Here is a 25,054-nt window from a genome sequence, read left to right on the forward strand (position 1 = left end):
GTGACTACTCATCAACCAACCACTCCAAAGTTCAATGTTGCTAAGCAAAGAGTGCAGCGCTTTGTGACACAAAAGGCTATATGACGGATGAAGTTCTTCTTGGAGACCGTCTCGTTCAGGAGCGCTCATCGACCTCATGCAATGTCCTCAGAGACATGGCTAATAAGGACCGAACAAACTTCTCAAGAAAGCACTAATGATTAACCAGATGATGTCAGATCTTAGGTGCTTGGTTTCCTTTAAGTGCACTCCACTGAGTCTTTTAACACTAAGCTCATGATTTGCACTTCATCGAGTGCGGCACAGCTTGATATATTCCACTTGTCAAATGGTTACCTAACTGTATAATTAAGCTCTGAAAAATATGATAAAATATGACAGTGCCTCAGTGTACTCATAAATATTTGAAAGACTATTTGTAGATTTTCATTCATGCCTCTTCTACAAACGACAGGTACACATGTTCGAGGCTGCTACGACGTGTCAAAAACCACCAAATCCAAAAAGCTCTGGAAAGATCCAGGACCGGTTTAACTGTAATAGTTAAATTCTCACTTAACATGAATGGCGGCCTCTCTGGCAACACCAGTACAATCTCAAAAATTAATAAGAAACCCTCGGTTGCGTTAGAGAAACCATTTTCTGCTCCACATCGAAAGATCCACTTCAGAAAAACAAAGTGCTTGCGTGGTGCAGCATCTGTGTGCCTTACTAAGGCATGAGGCGCCCCCCCCCCATCCCCCGGCACAACTCACACAAATGTCTTCCAGTCTCAGCCAGCTGTTTAAATTCCCTGATGAGGACAGAGAAATGGGACATTCCCTGTGAATTTGACACAATTCTGTTAAAACGTCAGTTTTATGATCGAGCCAGCCGTTTATTTGACGTCCTCAGTCCCCATTATTATTCACACAGTCTCAATAAATGCTTATAAATACCTAATACAAAAGGAAATAAGGATAGAACAGTTGATATATTCCTCAGCTATTCAGAATTACAGAAAAAAAGGTATAAAGGCAACAAATTGCTGAACCAAACAACTGGTTCAGCAATTGGAACAGAATTGATTGGTTTCTTTTTTACAGGTCTTTGTGGAGGAAGGAGAAAAGGTAAATGTGGATGATGTTTTATTAAGTTACCCTCGTGCTCGACGGCATGTCTGCTCTCATTTCAGTGTGATGCTAAATGCCACATATTTTGCATTCGTTAGAGTCGCAGCAGCAGCAGCGGAATATCAATGATGTTCATCTTCACCCACTTCTGGGTGTCAGATTGTATTTTTCTGTGTGGTCTTTATGACGTTGCATTCCCACAGTTGAAAGAACGCATTTGATCACGTGCTGAGTTATATTTAGTAAAACTTAAACTTATCTGGTAAAATTCTGGAAAATATCCATGAGGTGATGTCATCAATAATAGCAATCCCAATCTGTAAGTAGTCTAGTCAAGTCACACTGCCAAACAGAGATTAATCTGTAAATATTTTGTGATTCAGCAAAAAATCTACCATCATTATTCCATGTAGTTTAAGTGTTGCTGAAACTTGTTGGTGAAGTGATTGCTGATTGGATGTTTGGCACAGGGTCACTAGTAGCCTAAAGGAATCAAACACATTTTATCTTTTTTTTTTGTGAGAGAGAACGGTTGACATTTAAAAAGTACCATATTGAAAAGTCACACTTCACACTTTGGTGACACAAAAATCACAACCACACTTTACATCCAACGTCTCAAAGTTAATGAAACAGGAAATAGTTCACAGTATGAGCCCATGGCAGGTTTGACTGAGTGGACGGCAAACAGAAAATGGATTTTTGTTGAAAACTGATCAAATATTTACATTGTGCTGGAAAGCTCTGTTATGTTAATGCCTCAAATTGTTCACCTGCAGAGACATTTAATAACAGCATTATGTTGGGGGTATTAGCTGTATAAAGCAGAAACAACTTCCATGTCTGCAACATAAGGACAAAATCAAATTAAATGTGTACTTTTAGCTTCACGTGATTTGTATTCCTTCAGAAGTCCACGCATATTGAGCTTAAATGTCACCCTGCAGAGTCAGTGTTTGTTAATTGACTGCTTTCTGTAGAAGCCATCGCTTTAATTATTGCTCAGTCCCATTTCTGCACTATTCTTCAGTTGAAATGAAGAGAACTCTCCTCTTACCCAAAGATGAGACAAAAAACACATAAAACATTATTAAATATTAAACTTGTGTACAAATATCCCCGATTTTATGGTGCAAACAGGGTCCAAAAATTACAGAAAGTCACACAAAGCAACCGATAAATTTCTTTGATTTTCAAGTTTTCGAGATGTTGCAGTCCTTTTTTTTACCATGATGTTCCCGGGTGCTGCAGATCATGACGAGGCCAGATTCTCTTGTGGAAGTGATAAAGTGTCATGATCTGTTATAGGAGAGTCTGTTTAGGCCAGAGTGAAAAATGTGTGTGGGCTGAAAAGTCTAAGTTAGTGGAACGGGCATCTACTGAGGACTGGATCTGATCCAAGATTGGTGCACAGAACCGGCCTGACAGGTGAATGATTGCAGCCTTGGTCGTGAGATGTAGTGGTGGTATCTCTGGGCAGTGGAGGTCCTGTTGCCAGCCAGGAGGCGCGGAGAGGAAGAGTGAGTGGAAAAGCCGGAGGGAATTTAACAGTAATCAAAGCTGTTTGGGAGGCAGCGTGTGATAAATGAGCTTCAGGAACTGAGAGAGTGATGGAACATGGACTTAAGGGGAAAGGTAGCAGCGGTGAAAGTTACAGTTTAAGAATGCAAATGTGGTAAAGGTCAGACAAGTCCCTGATGTTGAATATTTGAAGCAGCTTGAAACAATTGATTCAATCCGCTCTGCAGCTTACACTCAGCAGGCCACACATTTAATAAAGAGCTCAAGAAATGAGCTTTGAGAAGGGGGCAGAGAAAAGGTTGGCAGGAAAGGCGACCTATTAGAACATGAGTATGAAGAATTTGGGGGATCTATTGCAACGGAACATAACATGTTTTTGTTACTTTATAGTACTGGACTGTAACTTTTGTCTCTTTTGTCCGACCAGTTTCGATTCCCCATCATGTTTGGGGGAGGAGGGTAAAAAGAGGGCCGTTCACTTGGCGCAGTCTGCAGTGTCACAGCTAGGTGCCACTAAATCCTTCACATCAGACTCCAAGAGGGAAAACGTGTGATTAAAGAAGTATTTTGCTGCTGGAAAGATGAAAATTTTTGGTATCATCTTGGGGAAAAAAAGCAGATTAATGTTCAACAGCAGATCCTGACTCGGCTTTTGCTGAAACATGAAACATCACTGTTGCATTGTGGGTATAGTCAGCACCAGTGACAAGAAAGAACAGATTGATTATAAGAGATGACATCTCTCTGCTGCTTGGGTTTTCATTTAAATTCCACTCCTGACTGTTGACGATGTTAGCGCGAGGTTAAATCAGAGTAGTACATTTGAAATGCATCTTGTTGACGTGTTTGTTCGCCTCTTTTATCAAACGGTCTCTGATTCATCACCATGCCAACAAACATTTGGCTGCTGCTTCTAATTCATTTTGAATTTAAAGTAGGCACTTCAGGAAATACTGTGGCCTCCTTACTCCACTACTTCCTTTCGCTCTCCATGGCGTGTCACCCCGTCCGGAGTGATGCACGACGCTCGGGTGTCTTATGAGTGTTATTATCGGCGAACCACTACAATATGCAGACGACAGGCTCTCGGAAACGTCCAGCCGCTGAGTGCTGGGGGTGACCAGAATCAAATGGAGGGGATTAGCGAGGCGCCTTCTGAATACATTGGAAGCTGATTACTGTTCTTGACTGTTTATAAATGTATGTGGTAAAGAATAATTAATTCCATGTTCCTGTGATCGCTTCCCGCCATGTATGGAGAATGCATGAGGGATAAATTAGCTCGTTCTTGATAAAGAAATCATAAATTCCAGGGTTGAATTCATGAATGAGTTAACCTTTGCCACATGACTAATCTCCCTGACCAGATACTCCCTCATACATTTTCCAAACAATATATTGATAATGTTACGCAGCAGCGCATTATCTAGCATATTGTCTCTTGCTAACAAATGGCTTGCATAATTCAAAACCATGACAATATGACTGATTTTCAGTTTCCTGCTTCTTTTTCCTGTCTTCTACTTGCCTGTTTCCAGCAGATAATATGCACTGGAGGGGTAGAGTGGTGGTGGTGGTGATTGGGGGTGGGGGGTGCTGGGTATCTTTTGGGACAAACACATCTACAATTCATGAAAAGTTAGACTAAGAATTATTTTTCTAATTTGTGGAAACTGGAATTTGCAAAAGGAAATGTGATTGATGAAATTGAAAACGTGTTAAATAATCTTTATGTTAGCTTTTCATGGGCATTTTCACTTTTTGAGTCCAGAATGAATCACATGTAGTTCTTGACGGATTAAAATGAGATCTCAGACACAATAGTTCAACTTGAACCGTTATCATAAAAGACATTCAATGATTTGATTTATGATAAAACACCTGCAACATTCCCGCAAGTGTTTCCTCCAGCTCTTCCTTTAGGATTTCCAGCTCTGCTCCTGCTGGCTGTGCTGGAGTCCCACCAGCATGTTCTGGGTCACCCCCAGGGGCCTTTCCCCTGCTTCTCCATGCCTGACACACTCCTCAAGGGAGGCATTATAGGGACAATTTGAACAAATTCCCCAAACCACTGAGTGTAACTGTGTAACACATGTTTAGGTCCTGTGTCCACTGGGAATATTTATTCTTGACTGCTTTTATAGGTTTGCATTGACTTGAGAGAAAACGCTGTTTCAGGCACTGCTTGGTATTTGCATTGGCTTTCTTTCCTCAGAAACCATGAAAACGACTGCCAACTTGGGGAAAAGGTTGTCAATAGTTCAAAAATAATTACAACCCTGGCCAGCTCTTCTTCCCAAGCATCCATTTAACACCTCCAGTTTGAGCAAACCTCCTTGACCTCCTTGATAACCGTTAGAAGCCAAACGATGGAAACTGTCTGTCGAAGACAGTGAGTCCAGACATTGGAAGAAAGGGAGGAAAATAAAGCATTTGGCATGTTTCCAGGTGGTACTACCAACACTGCAATACTATATCCTGTACTTAATGGTGTTAAGAAAAAAAGGACACAAGCTTGGACAGACTGTGGAGGCAGGGTCAATAAATTCTGGTGGCACTTCGCAGCCTCAGCTCTGCATAGTTTTCTTTCGTGAGGCTACGGAAATGTGTGTGTGTGTGTGTGTGCGTAGTGTGTGTGTGTGTGTGTGTGTGTGTGTGTGTGTGTAGTGTGTGTGTGTGTGTGTGTGCAGTGTGTGTATGTGTGTCTGAGATTTCTGCCATCTGCTGAGAAATAACATAAATTTCCAAGTATTGTATTGAAATTCTCCCAAACTGAGATCTGCTGAGAGAATAAAGCAAAGTGTGAGTTGGTGCGTTTTCCAGCTGTTAGTAAAACAGCTTCAAAACTTTCAAACACACCTCTTTCAATTCAGTTCACATTCAAAATACTTCCACACACATTCTCAGTTCCTAGGTCCTTCAATGTAAAAGCCTCTGCCTTGCTTGATCTTTGATTTTAACGGTTTCCCTCTGTCTTGTTGACATTGATCTTCAACAAGCTTTAATTTGCTACATAGAGAAAGTGGGCCAGGAAATGTCTTTCCATTATCTGTTTACGCTCCAAAATCCATCTATCTATCTATCTATCTATCTATCTATCTATCTATCTATCTATCTATCTATCTATCTATCTATCTATCTATCTATCTATCTATCTATCTATCTATCTATCTATCTATCTATCTATCTATCTATCTATCTATCTATCTATCTATCTATCTATATATATATCTATCTGTATGTATATATGGGAGAAATTTACAAATTCATCATTTGTTATAGCTATTTGTGAGCATCCAATTCACGCTCAATGTGCAGATCCCACATACGTGTATCCATTAGTGAAAGGAAACACACATTGTGTGGAAACACAAATGAAATATGCCGGATAGGACAAGACCTCCCCTGCAGCAGAAGGAAATTATCTAACACAGATATGATCTGAAACATGCGATATCAACGCTTGTGACACCAACCTATTTTCCGAGGCATTTCTGGAAGAAAGCCGGAGCTTGTGTCACATGCAGCACTGATATCTACCGGGATTACAAAAGAGCAATCACCTGCATCAGCTGCTACAAAGAGATAATTTATAACTGTAAGCATGCCATAGCGCTCCATGCTATGCAATGCCGCAAAAACGTCACTCTTAAAATGATAGGGTTATTTTTTATTGAAGAACACAAGAACCACTGCTGAGTCCAGACAGTAAATAACTTCCCATTTCACCAAAGGAAAGCTAGATTAAAAACAACCCAGGAGCTGATGACGTTGAGAGTGGCATTATCTATTTTTAAAAAAAAAATCCAAATCTCATTACGGTTTCTATGGAATAAATTCTGACTGCTGCCAAAGGAGGAGGGGAAGAGGAACCAATACATCAAACAGGATGTGTTGAGTTTATTTTACCAGGCCTGGCTGCTCACACCTAATATACTCTCTATCCCGACAAGGGATTTTGCAGATGTTCTTTTTTTTTTTTTTTATTACCTAAAGTCCCTTGATTTACTGATCACGAAGCCACAGGTAAAAGACATACAACAGCATCTCAAAAGATTTTAGAATCGACATATGCGTCCCCCCATCTGGCTCATCCCATCATAGCATTTGCATCTGTGGAACAAGAGGCTGCAAATAATAGAGCTCTTCTTTCTCATTACCTGCATTCTTGTCAGCAGTATTATCTTTCCTTTGTCTTCCATCTCAGTGACACATGTTCCCACTCCCTCACTGATCCTTGTGTTCCTTACAGCTTAATTTCTCTGGCACTTTTTTAGCTGATGCCAGCAGTAAATGACAACATTTCCAAGTCATGAGGAGATCTTAATATTTCTCATTCTGTAGAATGTCTGCACATCACTTGTCTGTTAGAATACATTTGTCAATGTGGGTTTCAGTGTAAAAAATAGCCCACATAGTAACTTTTAGGACATTTAAGATGACCTTCCACATTCTGACTTGACCAGGGAATAAATTCAAGACAATGTAATTTGTAATTTAGTTAAATACGAGTCTGCAAAGTTTACCAAAATGTGCAAAATTGGGGTTGCATATAATTACATATTACCAATGCATCATTGGAAAAGGGAAAATAATTTCCACGTCACTAATGAAAGGATGGGGTTGCGAGCCCACAAGTGAAACAATCTGCAGAAGCACAAAAAAAAAATTACACGAGATAATCCCTTTTAATCACTTTAAATCTCTCTTGATAAATGTGATAGCGCGCGGCTGTGTGGGCGTACATTATTTCAATAGATTTCACTGTCCTACTTCTCATACTGATGCCTCTTTTTTCTTTCTGTAGGTATATGGTAATAGCGTTTGTAAATGCAATTTGTATGCATTTTCCATACGATGCCATTGCTAACAAGAGCTTGTTATGAATGTACTTCCGTGTCTTGAAAAAAGGTAAACAATGACACCTCCATGACAACGCGCTTTCTCACATCACACCTCTTCTTGTGACTCCTTTGAAAAAGCTGTTGGAGCAATAGGTACAACAAAAACTGTGAGGGAAGTGCTATCACAGTGGAATCTAGCAGCAGCCCTGCTGGCATTCATTAGTGGCTGGTGGAGAGCCTGAGGAACAATGGCTTCCTACCGAGCAGCGTGAATGAGATATGATCCTAAATGGCCGAAATGACTAACAGTAAGGAAAAGAAATGATGGGCCTGTAATCTGCATACAAAAGTATTCATTGTGCCAGTTTACACAGTTGTGTTTTTTAAAGTAATCTATAAGACACAGTATTAACACGTACTTAAACATTGGACTCAGCCAGTGCTTAAGGAAAAATAACAGTACCCAGGTTTAATGTCTGCTGCATCATCTTCTGCCCTTGCTCATTAAGTTTAACTGTTCCCAAACAATTTCCTGCTGTTTGGCCGCTATGTTAACATGACATAATGCCACCACTGCTGCCTGATGAAACCGGGTAGTGAAACCATCCAGAGGTTCTTTCAGATATTTGAATATTCATGCACAGTTTAAGAACAAAATATAAACACAGCACATTATTTTCTCCAGCAGGATGTGAGCTTTTTATGCTTTCCCACAAAACATGGGGGAAATAATTACCACTTTTCATTTCTCTATGATATAAAAGTATGAGTAATGGTGGATACTTGGTATGCTGCTTTCAACGACCCTCAACAATAAAGCAAGGACATTTAATGATTCGGGTCCCTGTGTTTTTGTTTTACATGTTTTATCACAGTTAGAACAAAATGCTTACACACCCATTCTACTTTAAGTCCAGCTCTGAGCCAAAAAGACTGAATTTGTGTTTGTCCAGAACATACAGCCTGGGATTTGGCTACTTCAGTTTGGCCTACTGCTTGGTTTGCACTCATCTTGCTCCGGACAATGTTTGATTTGTCTTTTGTGCTGCTGCATTCATTCTCATAAGCCATAAACCAAACAAACGTGAGAGGGTCAAGCTGTAGAGGACCTGAACCAACAGAATTAACAAACAGAAACCATCAACGCACCTATTACCATTAAAACACCAGTGCATCCTGACAATTCATTATGCAACACCAGCATTAAAATGGACAGGCTGGCTTTGCAGACTAAATGATATCAGTTTAATAGTTTAATATTTAATGTAAGCATGAAGCTACTTTACATGTCTTCATAGAGAATGAGTCTGTCCTGCAAACATTTGTGTTCAGAAAGCATATGGAGAATTAGACCCACCAGACCTTCAGTAATTATTAATCAGTCAGTTCCCCTAAAAGCTATTTCACAAACAGACGAAGGAGTCTGATCTTTTCTGTTGATAAAACATGCAGCACAGCTGACGTGTGTTTGTTATTCACATTAACGCACAGTCTCTATATGCATTTGTTATTTTCTTTGTCCTCGACTTCTTTCTTGCATGTTTCTGACCATAAATCAAACTTTGCAGCCTTGAGTGGTTTTAGTTTCACAGAGTTAGTTATGATGTAAATAAAAACAAATCACAGATCAGCCTTGTTTTGCCAAGAGCAAAAAAAAGAAGTTTATTTACAGCTCTGTAATGGAAGTTATTTAATTGCATATCTATGTTGTCCAAGAAAAGTCATTACAAACTCTTTGTTCACTACAGTTTAAGTCAGTCAGGGCTCAGAGGCACATTAGGTGTAAGGCTTTTAATCCGTACTGAAGGGGCTTTTTCATCGTGTTTCATCAGACACTGGTTCAGCACCAGAAGGAATCGGGGGAGGATGATGCTGGTGACGAGGGATATGGGATGCATTGGAAGGATTGTAGACAATAGTCCTTGAAATAAACAGCATAACAACAACAACATCTAAAGATACAGCTTGAGTAATGGATTAAATTAAATCTTGTGGGTCCATTCTGCACATTTCCAAGATTGGCTGGTCTGCCATTGTGTAGATGCCTTCAGGGAAATCTACACCAGCCCCTGTTTGATTCATGCCTGTTGGGGCTGTCTGCTAATTGGTCACTTTGAAGATCATTGGCCAGACGCTCACTCAATCAATAAAAAATTGATAGAACCTCAAAAGTAATTAGGGCGCAGTTCAATGAGATTTTTTGAAGTACTTGGGCTGTTGCAAGAAGGTGGTTTCACACACTACTGCTGATGCTATTAGCATGATAGCAGATAGGAACCTGTCCATTCCATTAGACATCAAGTTTCCCCGAAGCACTTTGTCTAGCAACTATATTTATTTAATTATTGTTTATTTGTTTCAGGGACAGATGCAATTCAATTTTCACAGCGTTTATCACCAACACTAAATCGCAATAGTCTTTTCGAGAAGGGTTTTATGTAGCAAATAGAATACTTGAAAGTAAGTGAGAAACATAAAACACTAGAAAAAGGACCAAATTGACAACTTGCTTTTATTAATTCATTTGTTTTGAATCTAGTTGAACGCTTTTGACAGCTGAACACGCATGAAACAGATCAGACTGAAATGAGATCAGACAAAAATCTATTTTTAGCGTTTTACGCAAATCATACATTAATAAAACAAAACCAAGGTCAATTGTTAAATTTAGTACCGCCGCCATCCATTTTAAGCATCCATTAGATTTTGAAAATCCTGTGTCCGCTCTGACCTATTGTACTTAGACTGATTGTACGTACATGTAATTCTTCAAGACTGTAGATTAATATGACAGGAACTTGGCCGGTGTTGCTGCTTCATGACTAGTGAAACAAGTGTAAAGTCTATGGAATCCATCCATGTCCTCAGCGGGGAAATTATATCACATCTGATGGGCCAACTCATAATAATGCAAGATCCAGCTGGATTTCTCAATCAGAGAATCATAGTTTTATCATCAGTAAACGAATGCAGGATGTAGACGTCCACCGAGAATGTTCTTTAATGTGATTTGAACTCTGTGAACCTTTGACTTTATTTTCTTTTACCTTCAAGTAGAAACTCTTTCTTTGGACCTTCAATCAACAAAGTGGCTCCGCCATGAATACATTACCTTTGTCCAGACCTCTGGCACATTAACCTTGACAAGCTACAGAAGCAGAATGTTATCTGTTGACCAGGTCACATCTCAAAGTGATGCCCCTCTCTGCCACGCTGTGAATAATTCATGTGAATTGGGGCGAGAAAGCGGAGGTGGAGGCCGAGGAACTTCACAGCCATTTCATAGACAAAGTGTACATACTGCACTCTCATCCTTATAGCCATTGATTATGTGCCAAGTCATTCGGCAGCTTGGTAACAGACAACAAACAAAACAGACAACGAGATGATCGGAGTGTCCACGCCTGTTAAGTGTTGTCTGAAGGAGGGGTGGGGGTGTGTGTGGGGGGGTGTTGGCGGGATGTGAGGCGCGCTGATGGATTGAAGAGGCCATAAACAGCCGGCTCATTTATATGTAATACATGGATTCCAGGGAAAAATAGCTTAATCACACTCATTCTTCAATGTGCAGAATTGGAGTATATTTTGTGGTGTGCTGAATGACTGATCCTTATTTAGCGGATGTGTCTGTTACACCTTAATCCATTAGAAAAGTCTCCTGCCTCAACTGTAGTAAAGCCGATTTGGTGAGCCGATAGCATCGGTGGGCATCAGGGAGGTGGCGGCTCTTAGAGAAATGGTTCCGGTGAAACTCGCACACTATGGGAACGTGAGTGTCCCGGTGTTCTGGGGATTAGTTTCATACCAGGATGGACGGTTAATACATTTCACATGCAAATTTCAAGACAAATTCCATTTTTGCTTGGGGTTTGGACTTTTCTGAGGGCGAGCACGTAATGGCATTTCCGCTGAAATCAGCTAAAACCTCATTTAGGATGAGATAAAATAGGTAAAACATGTAGTCAAAGGGTTTTGCATAGGGGCACTACATCAGGTCTCAAGTAATTGCAGAAAGATTTCTGAAAATCCTCACCACATGTCGCAGCCATGAATAATGGATTGCATTGACTGCCATGAAGGAAAGGGTGTGGTGATGATTTTCTATCCCTGAATACGTCAAGACTTCATACATTTTCCATTATTAAGCAACTGAGAATCCCTTCTGATGATTGATATCATTATTTATTAACTTCCTGTATACTAATACCCATAATGCTCTAACCTGCAATCGTCTTTCCTGGCTTTCCTGTATAACTGAACCAATGACATACTTTAAGTTCCATTTTTTTAACACACACACACACACACACACACACACACACACACACACACGAAATGGAATTTTATTTTTCCATTTTTAATATTTTTCCTCCCTTTGCACAAAGACATGTTTTTGCTGTTTGGTGAAGGCCGAGTACAGAAACATCAACATTGTGACATTGTGCATTGTTCAAATCTCTCTTTGTTTCGATGAAAAGAGGAAAGGTTTGAGCTGTGGGTAAATCTAGAACTGAATCTAAACCATCATTCCAGCTTATTAAAGTGGGAAAAGATTTAATTCAATATAAATCACTTTAGGGTCTTTTACATGCAAAACTGGCAAACCAGTTTGTCATGGAGTTGGATCACAGGAACATGATGATGAGGGTTCTTCCATAAATGGGGCAAATTAAGTGCCTAAAATATCTCTTAAGCATTGAACCTCAAAGACTTAAAGGGATGTAGCCCAAAGAATGCAGAACAACCTTACTTGAATTGATGATGAACCAAATATTTCACACCCTTGAGAAAGACACAGTAAGGCGTATCAAGTATTCGCCTGCAAGCTTTGGCCACTACCTTTATGGGTCACGGGTGTTGCTGGAGCTGGCTAGTGTGACAGTTTCATTAAATATACATCATTACAAGCACAGTATGGTCATAATGAGCAAGAAGAGCCAAGTGTCACAAAGACAAAGGAAACTTGGCCAATCCCAGTCACAGAGTTCTGATTCCTTTGCTGACCCTACCTTCGTCCAGCGCCAGTGAACCTTCACTCAGGTGCTGACGCTTAAAGTGGTTTACGCATACCTGCTTTAACATCCTACCTTATCACTGATGCCAACGTAGCAACGCACGCCAGCGTTTTCACTTGAATTTATAAGAAGAGTGATGAGAGTGACTCTTAGCCATCACCGAGTCTCTCTCCCCCTTTCTTCTTTCTTTCTCTCTCTCTCTTTCAATTTTATTTTTTTATTTTGCTGACTCTAAACACACAAACTGAAAAATATGCCCATGATGCAGGAGTAAAAATGCTGTGAATGGACAATCATGGTGTGTGCGGCACAATGCAAATTAATTCACCAGTCAGTGGAAATTCTACCAGTGCAGGAGACAGGATAAGTCACGCTTAGACAGAATAAGAGCAAACATAAACAGTGCAATTCAGGACAAGGTGGCCCAGGTTCTATTTCCACCCTTGCCAGAAAATGTATAAGTCACAGAGTTGACCAGAAAGACTTTGAGTGCCAAAGGTGTTTGCTAACGCAGGAGAAAATATCACTATAAATGTTTATTTCATTTGCAAAACTGACAGTCAAAGCCGAGACTATCAAGCTGCGCGATAACACATTACAGGAAAAAGAACCACAGGGTTAGATTATACTGTCTGCTACAGCGGTGAGCCTGATTAATACAGTTATTATACAAAGCACATGAACAGGATATCAACAGGAGAGACAAGGTGGTGGGGGGATGGTGGCGAAATGGATTAAGAGGAAGGAAGACAATAAATATCAAACGGAGGCCGAGATTGAGGAGCGACATTCAGTGGATCGTCGTACCTGGCTTCAGGAAGGAGGTTGAGGAGCAGGAGAACGATCAGCACGCACACGTCGACTGATTTAGGCTTCCAAAGTACAGCAGCCATATCAGTTCCAGACGACACCTGCAGGAGGAGGAACAGATGAAGCCAAGTCAGATGGATGTGAAGGAATTTATCAAATTAAGTTAGCAAAGAATTGATTTCTAATCATGCAATCCCCGCACAGCTCCCTCCTCAACCCCTTGATCGATACGATCGATGATTCTGCTTGACCTCAGAGTGATAAACTGACATTTTTATTCACGATGACAGGAGGCTGTCAAACCATCATATTTCTTTGTAGGATGCCACACAGATCAAAACACATTCAAGAGACTCAGACTGGGTGGGGGTGGGGGGTTTCTAACACACAACATGGGAAGAGAAGATCCTGACTCGTGCTACGCTCACGCTTTGTATAATTCATCACACATCATCATCTGTCCGTCCACCCTGACCCAAACAGTCGTTACATTCGTATGTATCACTTTTCACATGCGATCAGATCACACTTCATGTGTCAGTCAGCTGACTGGCACCGCGGTGGTTTCTTCTCGTCAGTGAGATCTGGACTTCGGCTGTTCTCTGGTCATCACTATCTTAATGCTGCTGATGCTGGAGGAAATGATCTGCTCATTAAAAAACAGTGGTTAACAAAGAGTCTCACCGCAGGAGAGATTTTCTTCTCTGTGCTAATACTTTTTGAACAATCCCGGACTGAAAGATGTTTTTTTTTTTTCCAATCACAGATGTGGCCTGAATAATTAAGCTTATACCTCAAACTGAATTCTTAAATATGTGTCAATCCACCTAAATAACCCCAAATCAAATCCAAATGAATATATGTGAGTTCTGTTACATTCATTTATTCATACATAATCTATTACAGTGTTTAGAATCATGAGAGCTCCTTTGAGCAGCGCACAAAACAATTTCAACAAACACTATGACATCACATAAATGGGGAATAAACACATCATGCAGCAGTACACAGTCTCCTCTTCTGTTCTAATAATTATTGGTGATTATTTTAACAAAAAAGCTTAAATGACCTCTCATTAAAAATGGATGCACTCAGAAAATGGAGAGCACTCCAATGAATGCAGTCTAAATTCATTAGGAAAATGAGGGAGAGAAAGCCAAGAGAGTGCAGTTACATGGCCACTTGAGCGTGCACACATGCAGCAGCTGTGTTGCACTTAAAAGGATTTCATTGTGCTTTTTTTTTTTTTTTTTGTGCGAGATACAGCCCCTTTTATTACCACCATGTGAAGTGAAGATCAAACTCTTTTTTTCCTGAGGGGGAATCAGTATTCATTGTGCTGCTGCAGAGGACTGATCATTACAACAGGAGGAAACATATGAACAGATACAAACATGCACTTCGGGTTAGTGTTCAATGTGGCCATAGTTCTGTATGACGCTGGTGACGTCTCAGGGGTGAATCACTTTAATGGAACAGCTCACTTTAATGGTGCTGTTTGTGTTTCTTTTTTTGTTTTGTTTTTGTAGCTGAACAAAAAATGTGAAATCATGAGCCACATCTAAGTCTTTGCACCGATAGGGGAGTGAGAATAAGCAGCCAATTATTTTACAGTGCCTCATGTGTGTGAAGAATGATGCGACTTCTGAGGTAGGGTGTGACCCACATGATGCAACACAATATTCAAGTTGGAGATGAAAACCTGGAGGGGTGATAGCCTTCGAGACACGACCCTCAGCTCGCAACAGCTTTGATATTCCTACTGACAAAAGCATGTAGTGACCCCACCCCGTCAGACCCCCGCCTGAGCAAATCCAGCAGCCAGCAGGTGGATAGTTAGATTCCTTCCCTCTTTCTTTCTTTCCTTCCTTCCTTCCTTTTTTATTTTTCTGTCCGTAATTTATGTTAAAACTAATTCTGGTTCTTTATCCATTTAAAGGCTTTATACGCCCCATAAAATGCTGCAGGGTGCCCTTTGGAGTCAAAGATATCATTTCCTTCTCTAATAACGTCCATCTGAAAATTGCGGCGCTGATTTCCTGACTCATTTTGGCCTCAATTTAAGTCATATCCACTCACATGGGGATCATCTTCACATATGTGTCATCTTTAAGGATCTAAATAACCCGAATGAAATCAATCTTTTAGAAACAGGCTGACTCTAGTGTGCCCCAAGGTTCAGTCATAACCTCGTGGTCATTTATTACTGGGTACCATGGTGGGTTATAGCTGGAAGGGAGGATGGGTCTTCAGTTAAAAGATGCGCCGCAGATATCAACACTAATGCGATCTAAACATCAAAGATAATTGCAGTAAAGAGTTAAATTGTTCTCATCATTTCGTCTATAAACTATAGAATCCCTGTTTTATTTACCGAATGCATGTCTCCTTAACACAACACCAATTAGAGGTAGAGTGAAAAATCACCCAGAATGCTTAGTCAACAAATCTATTCTGCTCAACAAGATAAATAGGTAATAAAAGACGGGCTGCTGGCCGCCTTCTGCTATTCTGCACCTGATTTACCAATACCTGTCATGCAAATTTGGGGCTCAGTAGTCCCTGCAGCTTGGATTGATCTTAAATGTGAAGGAAGGAAAGAAAGACATGGTGCTTTTGTTGGCAAATTAAAAATAGCTTGCCTAAGGTGACAGTAGAGAAGAAGCACTCTGCGTTTTACCAATCTTCTAACATTTGTTTGTGATTCTAGTGTCAGTCATTTTTTTTTTTTCCTAGGGAAAAAAAGACTATGTAATGGGGCTGCATATGACAGACTTTAATGGCTATAAATGCCTTTGATGCAGATGTGCTGAATAATGTGACTGGAGGATGATGCAGAGTGATGTGTCGAACAATAAAGATAGTAACTGGAAAGATAAGAAGTGGCATGGTCTGCGTTGTTTCCTCTTGGTAAGATGTCAGTTTGGGACAATTCAGCATCTCCTTTATTTTCAGTTTGACTGTCATTTACAGCCTTAGATGAATGTAAGTTTAAAAGTTTATGATGCTTTTTATACCAATAGTTCAAGCAGAGGATCTCATCATCATCAGCCAATGATGGCTCCAGTAATTATTGAAGTTAGGACACCACTCTTTAGGTATGTAGTCATGGCTGTTAAACTATAAATAGCCTTAAATCCTGTCACCTATGTTTTTAAATGTGACTGTCATACACCGAGCGTCTCCCAGTGATCTTTGGCAATTTAACTGCAAGTGCAAAAAGAATGTCGCTGCACCATTAATGTTACCTTCAATATATCAGTGTGTCAGGTCAGTGAGTCCTTTCTGCGCTGACATACCTTAGAATAAACTTTGTCATCCAGATTGCTTATCATAAAAATACATTTTTCTTGTGTCAAATAAAAACAAAGAGAAGAAAAGGACAAGGCTGAAAAACATCATGTATTAACCTCTGAGAGATGAGGAAAGCAGGAGAAGTCATCCATTGAATGAAGTTGCTTTACGGTTCCCTGGGGCTCAACAACCTCAACAACAGACTTGATAAGACAAACAGACAAACAAACAAACCAACGCAGGCAAAACATAACCTATTTCAGGTAATAACCACAACTGGGACAATGTCTGTGTTGGCAGTGAAGTGATGCCTAAGCTGTGCTAGATGTGGGAACATGTGCACAAGTATGGCCTGCATAAGATGCACCAGTAGATCTAATGAGAGGACCATTTGTCTCTCTTTTTTGGGACAGTGCATTAAAATGATCATTAAGCCTCATCACTACAAAAATGATCAATGCATCAGGCTGCCAGGAGAACCTGTTTATATTAGGACTCCTGACAATTATGTTTCACCGGTGATGATTTGTTATGAAACAGGTTCATTCCACACAGACGTGTAATGAAAGCACAGGGGATCCATCACGCACGCGGCGCCAGATGACACTGAGCCCCTGTTGCTGGTTTTAGGGCAGAAGAAAGATAAATTCTGTGTTGTCATTTTCATCTTGCTGTGCCAATGTTTGGCTGACAAATGTTCAGTGAATAAGTCGACTATTCTGAGGTGATGAAAGGAACAAAGAGACTTATAAAACTGCTCAAAGGGCTTCAGTAGTCCAGTTTAATTAAGTCAACTTTATTTAATGCCCTCCAAATGACAGACGAAATGACTTGACAAATGTTTTCTTTGACGCTAAACTTGACAGGAACCTAAAGACCGATCTGTTTTACATGCTGGTATTGCCAATTCTACAGTTGGATAAAGCTCGCTTTCATTTATAGCTCACATTTATACAGATGGGAAAATGTACAGCAAATACACAGGGGCACATCATTAGCATAAAGAAATTAATGGAAACATTACACCAGATGGAGTTATTTTTAAAGCGATTTGAATTTGGACTTCTCTCCTGCTGCGTGTTTAAACACACCTGACAGCAGAGAGGGAAAAAACAGAAATCTAGATTGTAAAATGAGCCAGACACTTGAATTTATTTATTTATTTAATTATAAGTGCTTGGATAAGAACGTGGTCTACTAGACGAGTGACAGCCAGAGTAACTTCATACCTGACAAACATAATCTTTCATCAAGGTTGTGCTGTAGCAAGAAACATGATAAAACAAAAACAAAAAGCAGACAGCAAGATTTACACGGTGTAATATTTAAACCCACCGACGTCCCATTTCCATTAAATCCTGATAGCTTCCTGGGCGGGGGGTGGATTGCGTCGTATATGATCACTCCTTGGGCTGTATTACCCACTTCTACCCATTGCTCTATCACCGTTTTCACACGTAGAAGCAAGGATTGTTTGTTAGCTGTATTTATGAAACCCCTTTTGCGTTTGGATGAAGTTGATTTGGCTCACACTTTGATTCAATATCACTACGAGCCTTCAACAGGTCGCGCCTGCGAAGATGGTCGAGATCTATAATGCTTACTCAGTTCAGCAAGTTTGCTCAAACGTATTGGTAATTCTCTGAAGATGGTGCTGAGTCTGCAATATTTGATCCCCATTTATAAAATCTGTTAACTACACAATATAGAACTGAGTGTGTTCCCAGACTTTAACAGTAAACTCAAGGAAAAGCGTTGACAAAATAACTACTACAACAATAACTCAGAAAAGTCCACAGTTTAAGAGTTATTCACAGTGTATTTCCTTTGCAGGAAGAAAATCAATTATTCCTATATTAGTTCTAAATGAAAGAGTGTAACAGAGAAAATACACTAATGCATTTCCCTGCTCGAACCACACATTGTTGTAGTGAGAAATATACGGTAATCAGTCAATTGTCACGGAAAAACTGTTTAGTACGCTGCTGGGAGGAAGACATCTGATCCAGTAAATAGAATAATGAGTTAAACTAGTACAACTGTTAGAATTAGAGACACACATCACCAAACTCCTGCAGAACTGCATATACTATGTAGACATGATGGATAAAAAAAAGAAGCAAAGAACTGGAAAGCAGCTGTTGAGCCGGGGACAGGGTGTCTGGCTTGGAGGAGGAACCTGTCACAGTTCATCAAGGATTCTTGGTGAAGAGCAATACCTTCTCTAGCACTCACCACCTGTGCTCATGTATTACCTCAGGCCTTGTTACACCGGTTGCAGCTCAATGCCTGCACAGTTTAGATTGCAAACCTTCTCTGTTGATACCTCACGTTCTGTTAGTCCTTTTGGCGACAAACATGATTGTGTTTATATTTAGATTTCAAAAGTATTTCAAAATAATGGAAGAAAAAAAGAAAAAGGCCACACGTTCAGTCTGAATAACAATTTTAAGTTTTAAGATGTATGGGGATATGAAAAAAATCATCACTTCAGGCAGTCGAGTAATTTCTGTAATTTCAACATTATTCTGAAAAGATAAAGCAAAACTAAAAAGAAAATGAGTGTCTGAGGACACAGAAACCAAACAGACAAGGGTAACCCTACATGCCCTCAATGGCGGGGTTGTATATTGCAATGAGTTTCAGCTTTTAGGCTGAGACTCATGGCTGCAGCCACAGCCATCAATTTATAATTTAGAAAGTATTCACTTAGCAGTGATGGTACAAGTCAACAGATCATTTCAACAGCAATGCTTCATTTAAATATCATTCCTCACCATGAGATCAAATAAAGTACTTCAAATGTCAAATGGACTATTTGCTAAAGCTGAGCTGATGGAATACAGAACAATAACATTACATGGCCAGAGAAGCGGGGACCCACATGAAGTGGAAATTAATATCTCACTTCATACTGTGACAAAATCTGCACTTCCTAAGTGGATTATGACTACAGCTGGAGCAAAGTCTCTGCCTGCTCGGAGGGGGGACTGAACTGGCTTACAATGGGAAGAACTGGACACCAGAACTACCTCACCTAAATGTTTACTGTATTTACTGATGATAAACTATATTCTTCAGGGGATAAAGGAATACGCTGGACTGCAACTACTTGATGAAGCATGTGGGAACAGATTTCTCCTAAAAAATATTTAAGGTCAGAAATTTCACCAATAAAGTTGACTTTCAGATATTGAACATGTCAGAGAGGTGAAGCTGCTGGTATCACAGCCAATATGCAACCAACAGGGGGGAAACATATTGATAATACTATTAAGACAATAGATAGAGGAATACCACTGCAGGGTGTTCCTCTCTTCCTACCCATGCTTCTAAATTTCTGGCAGTACGGCAATAATATCATCTCACCTTGATTACAACTCAGCAGTCTATTCGAGTACAAGTACGCGAGATCTGTCTCAGCTTAAACTAGCACAGAATATAGCTCTGAGGCTCGCCCTGTCCTGTCGGTTACTTGTGAGGGGGGTACAGAGAGAAAGCTACCAGTTATGGATCAGAGTGGAGGACAGGTTATTAATATGCAATAATTTTGTACAGGAATAATTTTGTCCAATAAATTTTATCTGCATCCACAAATTATTTGGGAGATCAATGCAGTTGTACGACCAGAAAGGTTCATGCATAGTTAAAGAAAATACCACAACAAAAAGCAGAATGTACAGCTGTGACATTCAGTTGTGGGCGGTAAGGGCCACCAAGGCCTTCTTTGCTGATCTAACATAACCAGAAATCATGACAGTATTTACGATATAAATTAATTACTGTATACTTTAATGCATTTTCCTTAAATAAATATATTAAAATCTTCTCCTTTCAGCTTTTCCCTTCAGGGGTCGCCACAGCGAATCATCCATAAACCTCCTCTTTGGTCTTCCTCTAGGCCTCCTGCCTGGCAGTTCAAAACTCAGCATCCTTCTACCAATATATTCACTATCTCTCCTCTGGACATGTCCAAACCATCTCAGTCTGGCCTCTCTGACTTTATCTCCAAAACCTCTGACATGTGCTGTCCCTCTGATGTACTCATTCCTGATCCTATCCTTCCTGGTCACTCCCAGAGAGAACCTCAGCATCTTCATCTCTGCTACCTCCAGCTCTGTCTCCTGTCTTTTCCTCAGTGACACTGTCTCTAGACCAAACAACATCGCTGGTCTCAACACAGTTTTGTACACCTTTCCTTTCATTTTAGCTGAAACTCTTCTATCACACATCACACCTGACACTTTCCTCCACCCGTTCCATCCTGCCTGTACACGTTTCTTCACCTCTTTTCCACACTCTCCATTGCTCTGGGCTGTTGACCCTAAGTACTTAAAATCCTCCACATTCTTGATCTCTTCTCCCTGTAACCTCACTCTTCCACTTGGGTCCCTCTCATTCACACACATGTACTCTGTCTTACTGTGGCTAACCTTCATTCCTCTACTGTCCAGGACAAACCTCCACCTCTCTAGCTTCTCCTCCACCTGTTCCCTGCTCTCACTGCAGATCATAATGTCATCTGCAAACATCATAGTCCATGGAGATTCCTGTCTAACCTCGTCTGTCAGCCTGTCCATCACCATAGCGAACAAGAAGGGGCTCAGAGCTGATCCCTGATGCAGTCCCACCTCCACCTTGAACTCCTCTGTCACACCTACAGCACACCTCACCACTGTCTTACAGTCCTCATACATGTCCTGCACTGCTCTAACATACTTCTCTGCCTCTCCAGACTTCCTCATACAATACCACAGTTCCTCTCTGGGCACCCTGTCATAAGCTTTCTCCAGATCTACAAAAACACAATGCAGCTCCCTCTGGTCTTCTCTGTACTTCTCTATCAAAATCCTAAAAGCAAATACTGCATCTGCAGTACTCTTTTTTGGCATGAAACCATACTGCTGCTCACAAATGCTCACTTCTGCCCTTAGTTTAGCTTCAACTACTCTTTCCCATAATGTCATTGTATGGCTCATCAGCTTCATTCCTCTGTAGTTGCCACAACTCTGCACATCTCCCTTGTTCTTAAAAATGGGCACCAGCACACTTCTCCTCCATTCCTCAGGCATCTTCTCACTATCTAAGATCCTGTTGAACAACCCAGTCAGAAACTCTACTGCCACCTCTCCTAGACAATTCCAAACCTCTACAGGTATATCATCAGGACCGACTGCCTTTCCACTCTTCATCCTCTTCAATGCCCTCCTCACTTCATCCTGACTAATATTTGCTACTTCCTGGTCAACAACAGCCAACCATTCTAGTCTTCGTACTGTCTCATTTTCCTTGTTCATTAGCTATTCAAAGTACTCTTTCCATCTTCCCATCACACTACTGGCACCTGTCAATAGACTTCCATCCCTATCCTTAATCACCCTAACCTGCTGCCCGTCCTTCCCATCTCTATCTCTGTCTTGCCAACCAGTATAGATCAGTCTTTCCCTCCTTACTGTCCAACCTAGCATACAAGTCATCATAAGCTTCTTGTTTGGCCTTTGATACCTCTACCTTCACCTTACGCTGCATCTCCCTGTACTCCTGTCTACTCTCCTCAGTCCTCTCAGTGTCCCACTTCTTCTTAGCTAACCTCTTCCTCTGTATACACTCCTGTACCTCCTCATTCCACCACCAAGTCTCCTTATCTACTTTCCTTCCAGATGACACACCAAGTACTCTCCTACCTGTCTCCCTGATCACATTAGCTGTAGTTGTCCAGTCATCTGGAAGCACCTCCTGACCACCCAGAGCCTGTCTTAACTCCTTCCTAAAAGTCATGCAACATTCTTCCTTTTTCAGCTTCCACCATTTCATCCTGCTCTGCCTTTGCCCTCTTGATCTTCCTCACCACCAGAGTCATCCTACACACCACCATCCTATGCTGTTTGGCTACACTATTGCCTACCACTACTTTGCAGTCACTGATCTCCTTAAATTTACACTGCCTACACAAGATGTAGTCCACCTGTGTGCTCCTACCTCCACTATATAGGTCACCCTATGTTCCTGCCTCTTCTGGAAGAAAGTATTCACTGTAGCCATGTCCATGCTTTTTGCAAGGTCAACTACCATCCGCCCTTCTGTATTCCTCTCCCGGATGCCAAACCTGCCCATCACCTCCTCATCACCTCTGTTTCCTGCACCAAAATGTCCATTGAAGTCTACAAATATGATATCTCTCTCACTTCTTATTATGCTCTGCATCACTTCATAAAAGTCCAACCAGAATTTCTCCTTCTCCTCCAGCTCACATCCTACCTGTGGAGCATACCCACTAACATCATTGAACATCACACCTTCGATTTCTAGCTTCAGACGCTACATTGGTGGTAGCGGTGGGAACCACTTGCAGTATTATGGGATGTATTTATTCACGTTTGACTAAGGAGAAAATCACTGAAGGCCTAGGTGTAAAATGCACGGCCTGCCACTGGTGACATTTAGAGCCATCCCCATGTGGAATAAACTACCAATCATGATCACTGAGGCAATCAATACAACAACAACCCTGACATGAATTAACATGTGATTAGATTAACAGCTGACATGCTGTCTCATATGTGTCACTGTGTGTTACTCAGCCCAGCACACGTTGTCAGTGCATTTCAGGGCCACACGAAAGGCAAACAAGTACTCACACCAACACTCATAACGATGGACAATTTCAAGTGATTTATTCACCTGAATTGCATGCACAGTGCGCCCTCGTGCATTCGTGCATCAACACTTGTGACTTCACCTCATCGCAGATTTTTGGCAGGTAGCCACATGATAGCGTACGCGCATTCTATTGGCTGACAGCATCTGGAAGTGTGCTAGTCCCGTCAGTCTCAGACTCACGTGTTCAAACAGTCGATAGAGTGTGGGAAAAGGTAATACAGAGAGAGTTCATCAACGTTTAAATTACCTTAACTAATAAGATAATAAGTTTGTAGCTCTATTGCGGAATTTGTTAATCTCCTGTGGTTCCTGGAACGCATTAACCGCGAGGAACGAAGACACACTGTATTTCGAAGTGGGAGGAAATGAGAGAACCCATGCAGCCATCTGGAGAACAAAAAGAAATTGAAACTTTGAAATCGACACTTTCTTGCTTTGAGGCGACAATGCGACCCACTGCATCATAGTACCCCCCTTGTATTTTTATAGTTATTAAAATTAATTAATATTAACCTATTAAATTAATATTAATTAAGTACAGAAAATGGATGGATGGATGGATGGATTAATATTATTAATCCATCCATCCATCCATTTTCTGTACCTGCTTCTGTCTGTTGTCGTGGGTGCTGGAGCCAATCCGAGCCGATTGGGGTTGTGAGGCAGGGGACACCCCGGGCACGACGCCAGTGCACCGCACAGTCACACATTGACATACACAAACACTCACGCATACATTCATACCTATGGGCAATTTCACAGTGGCCACTTCATCTAAAGTGCATGTTTTTGGAGGTGGTAGGAAGCCTAAGAACCCAGAGAGAACCCACGCAGACACTGGGAGAACATGCACAGAGAGGGACACAAACCTGGAACCGCCTTTCTGTGAGGCAACAGCGCTATCCACTGTACCACTGTGTCGCCCTATTAATATTAATTTGATAAAATTACTGTATGTACTAAAGTTACCCCTATATGGAAAATGTGAACAACACTGGACATGGGTATGATAGTGGAAAGGAAGCATCAGTTGAGGGATCTATATATGTATATTTGTGGCCTAACACATTATTGCTTACAATAGCTGACATTTTACACAAATTAATAAATTGTGACTAACAAGTTGGCACAGGAGAATATTTTTTTCTTCCCTTCAGATTTTTTTCTGGCTGTTTTCATGGACACACATGTGAGGCTGTTCTGTTCAATGACGCATACACAAATCATTTGTGAGCAGGAAATCATACCGCAGGTCAGAATAGTAGCCTACTACTGAGAGGTTGCCATGGGAATAAAAATGTATGTGGCATTGACACGCATGAAATGGATACAGCATGCCACACTGCAAGTAGAGAAAATATGAAGGAGTTTCCTGTGATTTGTTTGATGCTGTACAAAAAGACAGACCAGGATTAGGATAGCACATTGCTAAAAGCCGCCAAGCCCCAGTGGACCTGAACAAACCCCCTGATATCTTCAGGTTTTGTCAAAATCAGACCAGTGGATTTGAAGTTATCGCTTGATAAAACAGACCTGAAGTGCTTTTGAATGGTCACTAATGAGCCCCAGGGCAGCCTGCATTTGTCATGGTTAACAGCATGTTCCACTTGTTTGCATGCTGATAATTGTTGGATGATTAACCTGTCGATTGCAGACTTTCACTGTAAAAAAAAGTCTTTCTTATTAAATCACTGTTTAGCAACAAAATGTTTAGCACACATGGTAGCAAGTAATCAAAATCATATAAAACTCATGATGCTGTTATGTGATCAAGCTAATTAGGTGTAAAGTCATTTTC

The 25,054-nt window shown here is 40.8% G+C and overlaps 1 protein-coding gene across 1 annotated transcript in view; it reads right to left on the reverse strand.

Annotated features, from left to right (window-relative positions):
• Positions 1–25,054, reverse strand: part of gabra3 (gamma-aminobutyric acid type A receptor subunit alpha3) — an 83,692-nt gene that overhangs the window by 44,513 nt on the left and 14,125 nt on the right. Inside the window, exon 2 of the mRNA XM_068331793.1 lies at positions 13,300–13,403. Within this exon, the coding sequence (XP_068187894.1) occupies positions 13,300–13,385 (86 nt within the window). The 5' untranslated portion in view covers positions 13,386–13,403. The remainder of the gene's footprint in view (positions 1–13,299; positions 13,404–25,054) is intronic.

This window comes from Antennarius striatus, chromosome 13, assembly GCF_040054535.1.
Source record: "Antennarius striatus isolate MH-2024 chromosome 13, ASM4005453v1, whole genome shotgun sequence".
Taxonomy (NCBI): Eukaryota; Metazoa; Chordata; class Actinopteri; order Lophiiformes; family Antennariidae; genus Antennarius; species Antennarius striatus.